The 17,455-nt window shown below is 44.3% G+C and overlaps 1 protein-coding gene across 1 annotated transcript in view; it reads left to right on the top strand.

The window, feature by feature from the left end:
• LOC131720961 (anthrax toxin receptor 1-like) overlaps nt 1–17,455 on the top strand; it is a 33,992-nt gene that overhangs the window by 5,544 nt on the left and 10,993 nt on the right. Inside the window, exons 4-16 of the mRNA XM_059013540.1 lie at nt 528–609; nt 711–744; nt 833–912; nt 1,562–1,630; nt 2,560–2,640; nt 3,497–3,557; nt 5,466–5,564; nt 8,006–8,075; nt 9,111–9,189; nt 10,982–11,077; nt 13,670–13,711; nt 15,965–16,060; nt 16,911–17,078. Of these exons, the coding sequence (XP_058869523.1) occupies nt 528–609; nt 711–744; nt 833–912; nt 1,562–1,630; nt 2,560–2,640; nt 3,497–3,557; nt 5,466–5,564; nt 8,006–8,075; nt 9,111–9,189; nt 10,982–11,077; nt 13,670–13,711; nt 15,965–16,060; nt 16,911–17,078 (1,057 nt within the window). The remainder of the gene's footprint in view (nt 1–527; nt 610–710; nt 745–832; nt 913–1,561; nt 1,631–2,559; nt 2,641–3,496; nt 3,558–5,465; nt 5,565–8,005; nt 8,076–9,110; nt 9,190–10,981; nt 11,078–13,669; nt 13,712–15,964; nt 16,061–16,910; nt 17,079–17,455) is intronic.

A 17,455-nucleotide genomic window follows, 5' to 3' on the forward strand; every position in this document is an offset into this window, starting at 1 on the left:
GCTTGTGCACCCTTTACAAAAGTGCATCATGGGAAATGTGCCAATGCCATTTATCCAGAAGTTAGCCCCTATGCCAGTGGTCTTTTGTTCCAACCCTGTTCTAAATTGGTTAATTGAACCAATGAAACCTCCATCCAGACTCTGAAGCCGTTTATTATCTCACCTGTTAAACCTGGAGTGGAATGGGGAGTTGAATCACTGAGGCATATTTTTGCAATTTCAGCAGCGATTGTCTCGTTAAACTGTGTTAAGCTCTTGTGTTTAGCCTCCTATGAATAGATGATGAGAGACAATTTGTAATAAGACTCATTGCATAGCAGTTTGATCCATTCCTGGTTTTGCTGTGAGTTTACCAATACACACCTGGGTTTGTTACCTACACACTGTCGCTAAGCTCATAGTAAAGCCTGGAGCGGGTGAGAGGGCTGTGCAATCGGAGTCTTGTTTTCATCCCTGAATGTATAGATATAACCCAGCTGTCTGAGCGCATTACAGCTGACTGTGGCTCTGCTGTTGTTGCTGTTTAGGGAGCAGATCAGACAGGGACTGGCGGAGCTTCAGAAAGTGATCCCTGGAGGAGATACCTACATGCACGAAGGCATCCAAAGGGTGAGAGACACTGCATTCTATCTCGCATCGACCTGCTTTTTAACACGGCGTGCGTTCTGTCCCATTCTCACGTCTACAGCCTGTCTTTTGTTCTGTTTCAGGCCAGTGAACAGATTTACTATGAGAATACAGAAGGTGAGCAGACACTTTTTCTTTCCCGGGGCTGTGGGGGGTGGGTCGAGATTGGTTTTGATTGCGATGTCCTGTTTTGTTTTCGGAGCAGGTTACCGGACAGCCAGCGTCATCATTGCCCTGACAGATGGGGAGCTGCATGAGAATCTGTTCTACTACGCTGAGCGAGAGGTAGGCATTGCCCCCTGGCAACCCCCTGCTCCACCTTACTGGAGCTAAGCAGGCTGGAAAAGGGGAAACGCTGCATCAGTGCTGAGAAGAAGAGACCGCTGTCCTTTCAACATCTGGAGAGACGCATAGCAACGCATGACACAAATCTGCTGAGTGCAATCTGTGCAATCTCTAGGAAAATAAATTCAAAACACGTTGCACTCATGGCAGCACTCATGTATAATATTGTCTTGTGGTCAAATACTTCTTCCCTCCCTCTAGTATGAAACAATAAAGCGTTTTAAGTGATTGAAGCCAGATGTTTTTCAAAGCATGCAACGCATTGACTATAACTAGGGGTGCTGGCGATTAGGAACTCCTATTTTGTGAAAGTAGAAAATTCTGGTTCCTCTTTGATATACAAATATGAGTGAAATGAAAGGCATTTCAATTGGTTTACACTGCATTAAAAGACAGCTGTACTGTTTAATATTTGATACACATCTTAGCCATTTATAAATAAATCAAAAAACCTGGTCTCTGTGGTTCTACTTGCAAGAGAAAATACTGTAGTTTGTATCTGATTATACGGATCCTGATCCCCACTTTCTAAGTGCAAGTCTTCGAGTTTATTTATTTATTTCTTTATTATTCATGCATTTATTTCCAGGCTAACCGATCCCGCAGTCTGGGGGCCACAGTGTACTGTGTAGGGGTGAAGGATTTTAATGAAACTCAGGTATGTGTGTTAGGAGCAACACTGTACCTTTCAGATGATCCAGACTTGCCCAGACCAATCGCCTTTCTGAATGAAGGTGATTGGTCAAGTTACCTTCCCTGGAGAGATGGTGTTTCTACTGTAGTAGGCTCAGAACAGATGTGATTACAGTTGTTTTATTTGTTATCTTGCTAATTATCAATAGAAATGAGTTATTCAGCTGTTACTGCATTCAAGTGCAACCAACCGCTAACTACTCTTTTACAGTGAGGTCAATTGTTTTCCATGTGTTCCTTTCCCACACTTTTCTGCACATCTCCAATCATTTTAAACCTCTATTGATGCCAAAGTCTACTCCAGCAAACTAGTTTAACATTGTCAAGTTCTAATGGATGAGCCAACAAAATCTAAACACTATATGAAAAGCACATGTTTGCCCCTAAGATTACATTACCTTTCCATTTCAATTACCACTATCAGCACAACAGCTTTTAAAAATTACCAAACACACAAACAGCTGTGATAGAACGAAATACTGCCCCGCATTTCATTCAGTGTTCAGTGTTAAACAATTGCACCCTGCTAATCGCTGCATTTTTATTCTTTTAAAAAAGCCGCTAGAAGGATGGTGCTGCCATAATTAGAAGCAGATGCCAAATAAATCCTTTTGAGGTTCAAAAGCATGCAAATGGAAGCAAAATGTTACTGGAGTTTGCATTAATGCTAAATGAATCTACTTTGAATCCAAACTAAATGCAAACCTGATTACTGCACAACGACTCCAGAATTGGCTCTCGAAAGACTTTAAAAACAGTGTGTTATGAATGCATAGACAAGGATTCTTACAGTACTATTGCAAAATGCAGTAAAGCATAGGCATGCATGGTAAAGCTTATGTAACTGTACATGTATAAGCCCACAGCTGACTTGAATCTATTGCATCTCCCCAGCTGGCTAAGATCGCAGACAGTAAGGACCATGTGTTTCCGGTGAATGATGGATTTGAAGCTCTTCAGGGTGTCATTGACTCGGTGAGTAAGCTCCCTCTGATACCTGCGATGGATCAAAGTGTAGGACAGATGGAACTAAACCATGACAAAAGCTTCATCTGCTCTCTGGTTTGGACAAAGTTTCTAACTCGGTGCTGCGGAAAGAAAAAAATGCATCGGTCAGCCAAATTAGCTCCATTGTTTAGAGTATGAAATTGTGTGTTTGGACAGCACTGCCTGGCTACATCTTTGCTCCCAGCGCTTTGGGAACCCATCTGTGCTCGATTAAGAGCCTCTCCTCCTGGAGCCGGGGGCAAACATCTTCCTGAATTCCCAAACATCCCTCTGACCTAGCGGCACGTGCCATCGCTTAATGGACAGAGGTTCGAGTTACACTGAAGGGAGATTGATAGCCATTGCGTACGACCTCGGTGATCCGCGGACAGGGTCTGAGAGGTCGTGGTCAAGCACCTTGACCGTTTCAGTGAAGTTTGTTTTATTGGATTGTGTGTGAGTTTGGTGTTCGTTGTTTATTTGAGTTTCTGTGTTGCATTCGTAACGTGCCACCAAGGCTGTGTAACACTGCAGAAACATGGATAATCCTTCAGAAGCATTTAGAAAATTGACAGAATTTGCAAATAGCTACGTTTTGTTACTGCAATGCTGCAAAAATGATATTATTTTTTAGATCTCAAGAATTACAGAAAAAGGCACAGAAATCCAGTTGCTGCTTTTTCAATTCTAGTACTTTTGGTTTTGTAACAAATGGTATGACAACAATATTATGACTACCTCTCTCTCTCTCTGCCTATCTCTCCCCCCCTATCTCCCCCCCCCCGCTTTCCCTCTCTCTCCCCTCCCTCTCTCTCCTCTCCCTCTCCCTCTCGCTGCCCCTCAGATCCTGAAGAAGTCCTGTATTGAGATCCTGGCTGTAGAACCCTCCAGTATCTGTGCGGGAGGTGAGTTTTGTCAAATTAACAGGGCATTTTATCTCACAAAAAATAAGTAAATGCTTTAAAAATAGGACCCTTTTACTATGGTAATGTTTAGCAGATCAAGTTGTATTTTACTATGCCCTTTGTATTAGTGTATAAACAGGTTAATATATACAGTATTAACATTTGTTAATGTGTTTGTTATTGTTAATAAACGGAAAAAGAGGGGCCCTTAAAATAGAGTGATCGAAACGCGGTATTACAGATTCAACCAAAAATATACAGCGTCCAGTTCGACAAATCTAAAATACACGAATCCAGATCCCCCTCCCCATCCATGTCCAGGGTTTGCACGTGTTCAAGCACTTTGTGATCTCAGCAGCTTCCCCACTTTAACCTAAAGGTTTACATTCAATGCCTGGTTTGGCACCCGACTGCAACGCAAATGGAAAAGCAAATGCATTTATTCATCTCTCTCTTTTTTTTGCCACAACTGCAGTAAAATAAAACAGGCAGCACTTAAATCAATATGTTTTCTATCAGCAAATAGTGATGCCAGGGATATAGGAGTATTTCAGGGCTATTAAGTGTGTTGTTTGAAAAAAGAGGCCGATACTGAAGTTGTGAGTGTCAGGCGAAAGCGATCGTGCAAAAAGGCAGGAAATCAGGCATCTGTTGAAATAGCGATGCTATCAGCCACTTTTATTTAACAAAAACTAACACGTTTTAAGTTTTGCAACCCACTGGCCCTCCTTCATAAGCCTATACAACACTGAACTTACAGCTCTTTTGATGTCTTTTATACACACCTGCCTCATTGAATGATTAATTCAGCTAACTGGACGGCCAATCAAAGCCCAGTTTTCTGCATTCCATCCACATTCTCACATGGGAATGGTATTTAAATCAAGGCTCAATCTTAACCCTTTCCTGGGCTCAGTTAATACACACATTTAACAACAAATAAACTAACACTATAAAAAATGTAGACAAGAAATAAAGCTGTTAGAATAATGATGTGCGTTTCTACTGTAGAATATGGGAGTGAATGAAAACTTCAAATAAATCACAAAAATAAGAGCTCTTTACATGTCATGGGTTTCACCCCATCACAGTATTACAGATCTATTAATATTAAATATATTCTGTATCATGTATGTGCAGGGCTGTATTATTTTTTTTTTTTTCACAATAGCTTATTTCATGGCACGTAACTGTCTAAAAATAGGTATTCAAGATATTTCACAGAATATTTATTAAAGCAGGGGAAAAACACTAAAAAAGCGTTGTCACATTCAAAAGCGATCATTTTCTCTAGAGTTCTTATGCAACAAATGCAGCTACGACACCCACCTCGGTAGTTTGTGTGTTTTCAATTTTGCTGCACCGTGTAACGGATCTCCCCCTAGTGGCAGATGAGTTAATAACACGGACATCAGAGTAAGGCCTCTCCACTGCAGAGCTTGCTCTTTAGTTGAATGGGAAGGCGTTTGTCTTTGAGCCGCATGGTTCCAGCCTCCAGCCTTTGCCTTCCCATTCAAGTCAATGGACTGAGGTGCCAGTTCTTTACAACTTGCTTCTACCCAAGACCTATTGCAGTCTTTCCAACCCGTAGATATATCACCCAGAAAACACTCAACACTGCTGAATTTAAACATACCAAAATAAACTTCAGAAAGTCAATTGAAAACATTTCAACTAGAAGCCTTTATAAAGACCACAATGTTTTAGAAGTCTTGTCGAGCCCAATAAAAACCTGAAATGGGAGCTCAATGAGCCAAGTGCTGAACGGTAGTGCTCTAGACCCTGAGATAAAGGAAGCCAGGTCAAAGTGTGGGGTTTGCAGTGATTTCTGTAGCGTGTTTGAACCCCGGAGCCCCCTGCTATGGAGTAAGCTGGTTCTAACCCCTCCTCCCACTCCTCTCTGCGCAGAATCCTTTCAGGTGGTGGTACACGGGAACGGTTTCCTCCACGCGCGCAACGTCGAGAAGGTCCTGTGCAGCTTCCGAATCAACGACAGCGTCACGCTCAGTAAGTGGCTTGAGAAAGTTTAAAAGCACCACATTATTTTTTTCCCTTGACCGCAGCACAGCTCAGGAGGACTGAAGGTTCAGCGGGCGTCCTCCGATCCCACGACCGAGCCAGCTTCCTCTCCTACACCCAGGAGCTCGAGAGCGGGTGTCAGCGAGGTACCGCCCTCTGGAGGAGAAAGGCCAGCCCTGCAGGAGTCCGCCCGAGCTCACCAGACGCCTGGCCGGCAGGGTCCGCTGTAGCGTGATGAGGAGAAACAACCCCTGCTGGTTTTGTTGCCCCCTAACCCGTGGGAGCACCAGATCCAATGCAACGCTCCATCCGAAAATCCCCAGCCAAGACTGATGACTTCACACAGCCAGGATGCTCCCCTGACTGTATGACTCACCTTGCACACCACACGGCTGTGCTTCTGCCAGGGGAGCCAATCGGGGACCCCCTTCTACCTTTCTTGTTTAGATTCATCTTTCCGTCATCAAATTGTGGAACTTTTTTAAAACTCAGGAGTTTAAAGCCCCCCTCCGACTTCGAATTTGAAGTCAGCTTTTAAAAAGTTAAAACCGTGCCTACAGGGTCCGGTGTTGCAATCACCTGACTGTGTTCCAAGTGGATTTCGACAGATTGGAGACAGTGAGCTGCAATGATAAACAGCCCGGTTTATTTTCTATAACCCTTAATCTGAGCGTTTCCTGTCAATCTCTGTGCAGTTTTCATTAATGTTGACACAACAGCATGTTGTCCTGGTGAAGGATACCTAACAGGAATGGGAAGAATACCCGAGCTACCATTTGTTACATTTTGTTGTGCTGCCTCGTGGACTGAAATCCATAGCCCTCATCACGTCCCCCTTTCCCAGAAGATGGTATTTTACTTAAGAGAATTGATTTTTTTGTATATGCGGAGCGAGCCAGGGTAAACAGACTTGAGACTCCGCAGAGAGACAGCCCTTCTGGAACTAATAATACAGTCCTGCTTTACCCTGACTTATTTTTTACAATTCAGAAGTTTAAAGCACCCTGTGTTCTCAATGGAGCTCTCAGAAACATGGATTCTTTATAAGTACATCAGGTACACCCGAGTGTCACCACAAACCTGCCCTCCTGCAACATTTCCTGCCTCCTGTGGATGTATGAAATCGGTAATACCACTTATGGTGGCGCATCTGGTAAAGGCGCGCCATGTGGAGCATAGTTGGCCAAATAAATACAGACAGTGTGTTGCAGGGCAGGCAAGTTAATAGTTACACTATGGTGTACCGGAAATACTTAGAGAGAGGTCATGTTCTTTCTTTCTTTCTTTCTTTCTTTCTTTCTTTCTTTCTTTCTTTCTTTCTAACCAGACAACTGGCACTGTTGATGCAGAATCAGGATTCGCACTTGGTTCACAGCGATAGCTCTGTTCTATATAACACTGTGAGAAACTGCCCCCCCTGCTGGCTTCGCAAGGAATGCGTGGGTTAAGCGCTGCGGTTAGGAAATGAGTGAGATCTGTGTCCACATGGACCAGGCTACTGTTCTGAGATATTTGCCTGGCTGTGCCAAACACCACTCGTAGCAATCTACACTACATCTCTCCTAATAATACATTGGGCAGCAAACTACTGCTGTTGGATGCTGATGGGAAGATTCAATCAAGTATAATTGAATGCTGTTTTTAGACCACAATATGTGCTCATTCAATGCCTACAGTTCCTTCCTGTGCAGTTTGGTACTTGGAACTTGGCTGAGGTAACATGACTTGTATGTTTCTATTTGTATGTTCGATGGCTGCCTCTGATCAAGCTGAGAGTGTATTTCATTCTCGCGCGCTCTTTGCTGTGTTGGAGGGGGGTCTATCATACAAAGAGTGCATGAGAAAGCACACTCTCAACTGGAATCGAAATAAAAACCAGTCGAAACCCAGATACTAACGGATCTGTTTCTGCAGAACCTGTTGTGGTTTAAGCGGTCACAGTTCTTCGTCATTGACATTCTGAGTGTGAGATCGACGCTATGAAATTATAAGTGCAGCTGCTTCCAAATTGTTCCAATGGGGACGGGACGTTTGCAGAAAAGAGCTGTAGGCAAGCCCATCAAATGATGATTTTCTTACGATTGTAAGTCGCCCTGGATAAGGGCGTCTGCTAAGAAATAAATAATAATAATAATAATAATAATTTTCTAGGACGTGTGTACTGATTCATTTATCATGCCAGCCGTGCCAGGGCTATGAAAGAGACCTTATTGACTCCCAATGCTTATCCTCATTGACTCTCACGCTGTAGGTTTTCATGTTAGTGGCATTTCCTCCTACTTGGGGGGTGTGCTGCGGCCCTTGCTGCGGCCCTGTGATGAAATACGACATCGAACATGTGGTATTTTGTACATCCACTAGGGGCAGTGTGGTGCAGAGGGGCAGGTTACTGTTTACTCCTCTATATTCATGTCTCTCTCTCTCTGCAGTGGAGAAGCCCCTGGTTGTGGAGAACACCTACCTGCTCTGCCCTGCCCCCATCCTTGAAGAAGTAGGGACGTAAGTAACCCTAACCCTGCCCCCCTCAATACTTCACTACACCTGGGAAAAGGTCGAAATGCCTTTTTAATCCTTTAAAAGGAACAAGGGGCAATGGTGCTAGAAATTTCTTTCTTAACGTTGCAATGAGGTGCACGAAAAAAAAATGTAGTGACTGGTTGGATCTGGTCATCCAAATGGTCAGTTTCCTCCTCGTGATACTTGAGTCGCTCTCAAAATGTATTTTAAGAAGAAACCGTTTGAACAAGCGCTCAGTTCCTTGTGTACCTTCAGGGGTTAAATATAGATTCAGGTTTAGAGATACCCAATTATAATTGGTTCTTTTGACAGTGACATCACCAGCAGTCTATATTAAAATGTTCAAAAGGTGACAAGTTGGAATGCATGTTTCTAAGTGTTCGTTGGCCGCCTCTGATCAACCTAAGAGTGGATTTCATTCTCTTTGCCGTGTCAGGCCAGCGAGCAACGCGGGTGCAAGAGAAAGCACATGCTCAACTTGATTAGAGGTGGCCAACGCACACTTTGAAACAAGTCATTAAATCAACAGAAAACAAAACTGACGAAACGCTGATATCAACGGATCTGTTTTTACAGGACCTGCTGTGATTCAAACGTTTAGAGTTCTGGGTCGATGACAAAAGCACGGTGATTCAAAATACATTTATGTGGCGTGGCTCACCTGGTGAAAGCACAGCAGCGTGGTGTGCAGGGGAAGTCATGCAGTCAGAGGAGCGCAGTACAGCGAACCCTGCTGGCCATGGGCCCAGTGAGCTCGGGCAGATGCTGAACCCTCTGAACCCTCAGTTCTCCTGAGCTGTGTGGGGAATTACTGTGATGGGGGAAAAAATGATTGGACATTTTAAATTGGGGGAGACAAATGGTGGGAGGTGGGGGGGTAACATAATTGGGCACACTAAATAAAAAATAAAAATAAAATAAATAAATGCATTTTTGAAAAGAACACTGCGCTGGGAACAGTGAGAGAACTGCACCCGAGTGGATGAACTGTCTGAATCTCTCCCTCTCTGTTCCCAGGGAGGCTTCGCTGCAGGTCAGCATGAACGAGGGCTTGAGCTTCATTTCCAGCTCAGTGACCATCACCACTGTGCGATGCGTAAGTACTGAATCAGCCAGGCTCTCTCCCTCTCCCTCTACCTCTCCCTCTCCCTGGGAGACAACAAGCAACATTGCTTTCATATCAATTTAAAGTCTCAGAGCTTCTTTATATAAAAGTTGATCTGAACCGTGATAGCTGCAGCTTGTGTTTTTCCAATGCTTATACAGCAATACAATTTATGATGCTTTTTCATTGCATTTGTATGCATGGTTTCACCAGGATATACTGTGTGCTGTGCAAGTACTGAGGTGCCAGGCTCTCTCATTCTCTCTCAATGGGGCACAGCAAGGAACATGGTCCCATTACTTGTATATAGCTTTAAACAAGTTCTGACAAAGCAGCATAACGATGGCCATCCTTATTGGAGATGCTTGGTAGCAACAAGTTGTCTTTTCCCAATTAAGAAGCAGCGGATCTGGCTTTAAGGGATAAAAAAGCAAGTGGTAGAAAGTGGAGCAAAGCTGTCCTGTTATTGTGCTGAGGAAGGATTCAGCTCGGTTCTTGGAAGCCCCACCCCCCCCCCCCCTTACACCCCAAAAAACAAGTCATGTAGCGCCCAGCACACATGGCTTCAGGAACACGTCACGCTTTGTGGAAACACATCTTCAAATGAGGGAACTGTGGCCACAAGTATTCCACAAACAATCATCCAAACAGAGAGCGAGAGTGCAGTGCAGCTGCATTTTGTAAAATTTTCTCCCGGGGCAAGTTTGCCAGGTAATTTCAGCAGCTCACCCAGCTTCTCCCATGCTTGCATACAATGCCATTTGTGGTACATCTTCTTTTTTAAATGTATCTATTGCAGTGATTGAACCAGGATTTACTGGACCTCTTGAGATTAAACCATGCTGCTTGCATTGTGTTTTCTGTGCTTATTTAGTGCAATGCACACAGCTGTTTGACCCAGTTTTACTTTTAATTATACAGCCCCCCCCCCCCCCTTCGTGCTCCAGATTCTAAATTGCAGACACGCTTCCAAGGAATGCAGCCCTAGCTTCAACAGGCAGAGGCAGCTCTTCCATAAAACTGATATTAAATAGATGGGCGTCTTGCTCCATTTCCTTTCCTCAGCAAGCATTTCTTTTATTATTATTATTTAGTTTAACTTCATGTGGGTGCTGCAATTTTTAACTTACTGGTGCTGTCTAACTATTTTGCAGGAACTCAGATCCCCAGAGCTGTTACTTCTCTCTACTGAATGTTATGGCTCAGATCTCCAGTACAGCACTGAGTTCTCTACACTAGACTGTACTGAATTAGCTGGCTCTCAGATCCCCAGTACAGCACTGAGTTCTCTATACTAGACTGTATTGAATTAGCTGGCTCTCAGATCCCCAGTACAGCACCAAGTTCTCTATACTAGACTGTATTGAATTAGCTGGCTCTCAGATCCCCAGTACAGCACTGAGTTCTCTATACTAGACTGTATTGAATTAGCTGGCTCTCAGATCCCCAGTACAGCACTGAGGTCTCTATACTAGACTGTATTGAATTATTAAACCCAGTGCAGTGCAATGGATTTCTTCCAAGCAGCTGATGAGTTAATAATACTGACAGCAGCATGAGACCTGTATTTACTTCTCTACTGCAGAGCTTGCTCTTTAGTTGAATAGCAAGACGTTTGTGTGCGGTTCGCGTCCAGCCCTTGCCTTTCCATTCAATTCAAGGGGCTGAGATGCCAATGCATTACATGGATTTGCAATGCAGCAGTAGCAGTTTTCCTCCAGTCTAACCCTGGGACTCCCTCCCTCCCTCCCTGCCTGCCTCTCCCTCCGTCTCTCTCCCCCAGTCTGACGGGACGATCCTGGCCATCGCCCTGCTCATTCTCCTCCTCCTGCTGGGCCTGGCTCTGATCTGGTGGTTCTGGCCTCTCTGCTGCACTGTGGTAAGTATTCAATTCCTTGTCAATTATTTTTTTTTTTTAACGCATCGTTTCCATGAGCATGGACTGAGCACCAGTCCCCCATTGACAGTCGACCCGAATCGAGTGAAAAGACTCCGTTTTCCATTCAATGCGAGCTTGACGAATGTTGGCGGTTCTTTTCCAGCAAGCCTTGCGGCTAAGTTTGCATTCATTTGTTTAGAAAAACTGAACGGACGGACACTACTGCCTTTGCTTTTGACAATTCTTTTGTTACAAAAAAACCCAAAAAACAACAGGAGAATGTTAAAGCACAAAGAAGCCTGCTCACCCCGGGTGTGGATTCCATGTTTACACCCCCTCGTTGCTTGATTGGTCAGTGTTGTGACGTACTTTCAACCATCCCGCTTTGGGAAAGGGTCCGAAAAAATCAGGGGCAGCTCGGATTGGCAGCCAACGCGGGTCAGATAAATGAACATGGGAACGCAGTATCAGGGGCAGCAGGGGTTCAGCCCGGGTTGAGGGGAGCATGGAAATGAGATACAAGTGTATCAGGACTTTAGAGGTGAAACCATTCAAATCTTGCAAATTCCTTGTTTCGTCCATGCATACGTTGCCTCATTCAAGCAGAATCCCTGGCATTCCCCCTTACCTTTGTATCCTTGCCATGCATACAGTTCTTATTTTAAGCTTGCATTTAATGTGGGAAAAACAGAACCCAAATTTACCCCATTTTCTCCCTGTTCTCATTGTGAAACTTGGGAAAAAAAAAAAAAAAGATATATAAAATCAGAACGCCTGATTGCACTGGTCTCCTGAAATCCCATCTACAACGATGCAAAAAGCTGTGCACAACAACCAGCCCACTTACTGACACGATATTCTGCACAGTCTCCCCGCGCTGGAGCTCTGGAGCACAGCCAGAGCTGGATTACTGCCCCCCCAGCATCAATCCCTCCAAAGTCAGGGGAGCTGCAGGAGGGGTTAGTAAAATAAACCATGTCATCATCATCATAACATGCATGAGGTAACTGTGACCAGAGCTGGACCGCAGCCAGACACACACTCGCACACACACGCACACTTGCACACACGCACACATGCACACGCACACGCACACGCACACACACACAGATATTTTGTTATCTTAGCATTTTCTGTAAAGGGTCAATAAAGGCTGATGGGGTGTAAAAAAACCAAACTAAAGCTTGACACTTAAAGAGAGACCGAGAAAGACATCTGGTTGAAAAAAAAAACATTCCAGCAATGGATAACTTTCTCTCCTCCCAACTCGCAAACAGCCCTGCTGGAAAAACTGGAATCCGAGCTGCAAAAAGCTCGCCGGTCCAAAAATGGGAGGAGAGAAAAAGGGGGGATATTCTGAATCCCCCACGAGACCCATGTTACACAACCGCACGTGGCAGACCGTGTCCGCATGTGAGGGCAGGGAGGGAGACGAGCAGGGAGACAGACAGATGAGCAGGAAGACAGACAGATGAGCAGGGAGACAGGCAGGCAAGCAGGGAGACAGGCAGGCAAGCAGAGAGACAGGCAGGGAAGCAGAGAGACAGGCAGGCGAGCAGGGAGACAGGCAGGCGAGCTGGGAGACAGGCAGGCAAGCAGGGAGACAGGCAGGCAAGCAGAGAGACAGGCAGGGAAGCAGATAGACAGGCAGGCTAGCAGAGAGACAGGCAGGCGAGCAGGGAGACAGGCAGGCGAGCTGGGAGACAGGCAGGCAAGCAGGGAGACAGGCAGGCAAGCAGGGAGACAGGCAGGGAAGCAGAGAGACAGGCAGGCGAGCAGGGAGACAGGCAGGCGAGCAGGGAGACAGGCAAGCAGGGAGACAGGCAGGCGAACGCTTTGACTTTCCAAGAAGGAAAACAATGATGTCAGCCTCAGCAGGGGGAGGGGGAGAAGTTCACAGAGCGACAGTTCAGCATGAAGGCTACCCGCTGCCTCACTTGGCTCTAAGTTGAAAATGGAATGCTGAAAAACAATACAAAATGAGATGCAAGAGAAAGCAAACCATCAAAATGATGAAATGTCCATGGAGTTTGGGACAAGCAGCAAAGCTCATGTAGAATGAGTTTCCCAATCTGGCCAGCAGGGGTTGGGTTCATTCCAAACTCAGCCACCAGTGGAAGTCAGTGTAATTAATCCACAAAACAGTCAAGTGAGACTGAACTGCTCCCTCCCTCACCCCCTAAAAGAAAGGGGGCTCCCTCCAGTCCAGGGCAGGCTTGAGGCATGGAGACTGAACTGCTCCCTCCCTCACCCCCTAAAAGAAAGGGGGCTCCCTCCAGTCCAGGGCAGGCTTGAGGCATGGAGACTGAACTGCTCTCTCCCTCACCCCCTAAGAGAAAAGGTGCTCCCTCCAGTCCAGGGCAGGCTTGAGGCATGGAGACACATGGGATGAATATTTCCCACAAGTTGTTGCAATTTACTTCAGCATTATGGATCCAAAGCATTCATTGGGTCGTATGTTTTCCTTCAGTTCAGAGCAGGTTTATGGGATCATATTGAATGAATTATTGGGGTTGTAAGTTCTAAGTTAATCAAAGTCATGTAGGTTGCATTCCTGAGCTGATCAGACCATGTGCTTTTGGTTTTCCGCAGGTTATAAAGGAGCCGCCACCCCCTCCTTCAGACGACAGTGAGGTAAGCCACGTGGGAGAGACTGTGTGTGTGCGTATGAAGAATACCAGTAAATATAATACCTGCAGGAAACCCAAGATCACAGATAATCTCTTGTGGATCCACTGCAATCCAGGAGCTTGTTTCAACCTTGTGCCTCTATAGAACACTCAATCAATCAATCAATCAATCAATCAATCAATCAGTATTTATTTTATATAGCTCCTTTCATAGTGGACCACCATCACAAAGTGCTTTACAAGATAGTGAGGAACAATGCCTAATAACATAAGCTCTTTCTTAGAGAAAGGAGGCAGCGACACAACATGAGAGATGAAATACTGTCACTATTTCACTTATTTTCCCCCCCACTCTCCTCGTGTTCTCCGTCCACACTTACTTTCGACTCCCTCTTTTACCCCTCCTCTGTCTCTGTCTCTCTCACCCTACCCCCCCCCCACATCACCCTCACCCCCTCTACCTCCACCTGTCTTTCCCCTTCTTTCTCTCCCTCTATCTCCCTCCTCCTCTCTTTCGCTCTCATTCTCTTCTAGTCTGATCCTGAAAACAGGAAATGCCACAGCATTAAGAATTTTCCACCAGAGACCAAAACGCTTGACAGTCAGGAGCTCTGCTCAGAGACAGCGGCCAGACATCCAGACAGCAAAGAGCCCAGGTCGAGTGAAGCTACACAACCTCTTCCCTCCCCGTTACAACTGGATCTCTTCAGCAGTGCCATTAGAGGGGATGACGGACTCTTTTACACTTGGCAAAAATAAACAGCGGTTGCTTAATCACATCATCGCTGGTGGTTTGTTTTTTTGACAAATTGTTAAACACTGAGCTGAAAAACAAAGGCCTCCTGTTTTTTGTTTTTTTATGCCCAATCGCTCCATGACTTCCTCTCTGGTATTCCAGTGAGCATTCGGTTCAAAATTAAACTTGTATTTTCCGAAGATCCAGGCGAAGCGTGACTTGCTGTTCTTCTGTTTAGATTCCCACAACCACAGGTCCTGAGCTGCGGTGTGATTGCACAAGGTATATAATAACAAGCCTTGAAAGAATGAATACCTGTACAGATATACATCTTTCAAATAGTCATGGGAGATCAATTACTGTAATCAATTTAGTCAATTGGATAATACAACCACAATCTTGCATCCTACATTTATTAAAAAGGTACACTTTGTTTCCTGAATTCAATGTTTGCTTTACAGGCAACATCAAGACATCTGTAATAATAGCTGAGCTATGGTTAGAATTGAGTCTTGGGTTCACCGAATGCAAAACAAAGACTTAGGTTTATCATCTTTAAGCAGCCCTTGCAAAGTAAAGCAAAACTGTACAGGGTGGTTCCTGCCAGAGCTGATTTGAAAGCGCTGGAGAAAAGCATGTAGTAATTGCAGTTTTGAAACTCAATGAGGGGCAGGGTTATTGGGTTCCCTCACTTCCTCTATCCAACACAAACAGCAGTGCTTTGGAGCTTTGCATCGGAATGGAAAAACGAGGTAACCCTGCACCCAGCCTCCTCACGAAACAACCAGAGAATGACATGCTTTGCTCTGTAAAAAAAAAATAAAAAAAATGCACGGTTTAGTTTTCTCTTCCTCTGTCCAAAATCTGCGAGTAATTTGTTTCTGGTCTCAGTGGTGTTGTCTCTGGCTGGTCTCGGCTATCGCACCTTTTTTTTATTCAAATGTCATTCGCACAATGTTTTGTTTTGTTTTTCCCAGAAGAAAAAAAAAAGTTGTTTATTTCCGGTTTGGCAACTTTGTATTTACATATGGAGGATATTTGATGCCAATATGAAAAGAATAAATAAATAAATGAATAAATAAATAAATTAATTAATTAATTAATAAGTACATGTCTATTAATTAATTGTGTGTATTTATTCATGCATTCATTTATTTCGACATTTATTTATTTAAACTTTTCCCAATTGCTTTTTTTTACATTTTCATTCAGGCTTTTTACATTTTTGCTTTGATATTTACATCCCCCCGCCCCTTTTCAGCTTTGAATTTTACATTTTGTTGCTGCTAAGACACTCCTGTCAATCAAAGCGGATTGTGTGTGTGTATTTTTATTTGGACAGATGTTTTTAAACCCAGTTTTAAGCCCAATAAAGCCTTTTTTTTTTTCCTCACTGTTTTAGTTTCTTCAGTTTTTTTTTTTAATCTCTTAAAAAAATAAAAACTAAAACCTGCCTGGAAAGTAGTGAACTCTAAACCACAGACAAGTAACTGTATTCACTGCGGGTTCTCCTCGTTTCAGGATGAGGAGGAGGATGGGGTGCCCAAGAAGAAATGGCCGACGGTGGATGCTTCGTACTACGGGGGTCGTGGAGTGGGGGGCATCAAGAGAATGGAGGTGAGGTGGGACAGTGGGCAGGAGCTTCTTTGATAGTTGTTGAAATGAGTGCTTGATAATGTTTTTAGCTATTTTCTAATCCTCTTAATGACGTTTCTAAAACAGCGTGAACATATATTCAGCAGTGTGGAGTAGTGGTTATGGCTCTGGACTCTTGACCGGAGGGTCGTGGGTTCAATCCCAGGTGGGGGACACTGCTGCTGTACCCTTGAGCAAGATACTTTACCTAGATTGCTCCAGTAGAAACTCAACTGTATAAGTGGGTAATTGTATGTAAAAATAATGTGATATCTTGTAACAATTGTAAGTCGCCCTGGATAAGGGTGTCTGCTCAGAAATTAATAATAATAATATATATTTTTAAAGTTTTATTTGTAAAAACAGAAATAAATCTTTTTTATATATAAAAAAAAATTTAGCATCTTGTGTAAACGGTCTGAACAGAAAACACACAGTGGTTTTTCGTGGTTAACTGAAGTCATCAATGTGTTAGGGCGTATTTGGAAGCTGTGTGGTCCAGTGGTTAAAGAAAAGTACTTGTAACCAGGAGGTCCCCGGTTCAAATCCCACCTCAGCCACTGACTCATTGTGTGACCCTGAGCAAGTCACTTAACCTCCTTGTGCTCCGTCTTTCGGGTGAGACGTAGTTGTAAGTGACTCTGCAGCTGATGCATAGTTCACACACCCTAGTCTCTGGAAGTCGCCTTGGATAAAGGCGTCTGCTAAATAAAGAAATAATAATAAATATTTATACGGTCCCTCTGCGTTTCTGCCCTCCTGCGGTAATTGATTATTCCCCAGTTAGAAGCAGCGTGTGTCCACTGTGTAACCGGGACGGTTTTGTTTCCAGGTGCGCTGGGGGGAGAGGGGCTCCACCGAGGAAGGAGCTAAGCTGGAGAAAGCCAAGAACGCGCGGGTGAAGTTACCAGAACAGGAGTTTGATCTCCCACCGTCACGCTCCCTCAACAACAGCATGTACAAACCAGCCGGGCCCCGGAAGTGGTACTCGCCAATTAAGGTACAGAACTGAGTGGGGTCTGTTACACCCCAGCCAGGGAATTCTGAAGGATGCATTAGAAAAAATGCAGTTCCTCATAGCTGTAGCTTTTGTTGTGGTTTGCGGTAAGGGTAATGCAGCAGGATCCCAGCAGAACCACAGTCTGGAGAGGCAGAGAAGCTCTGAGCTTGGGGTTCACAAGAGGTTCAGCAGGGTTGGAGGCAAATTGCAACCCGTCTAAAACCACTATCGACTTCTGCTTCCAGTTTCCATGCAATACTACAAGAAACCTGAATAAATTCAAATCAACTTGTTTTGACTATTTTCTCAGTCGAAAAAAAACAAATAAACAAAAAAACATCCGTCATGGAATTTATTACGTTTCTTTGAGCATTTCT

This window comes from Acipenser ruthenus, chromosome 46, assembly GCF_902713425.1.
Source record: "Acipenser ruthenus chromosome 46, fAciRut3.2 maternal haplotype, whole genome shotgun sequence".
Taxonomy (NCBI): Eukaryota; Metazoa; Chordata; class Actinopteri; order Acipenseriformes; family Acipenseridae; genus Acipenser; species Acipenser ruthenus.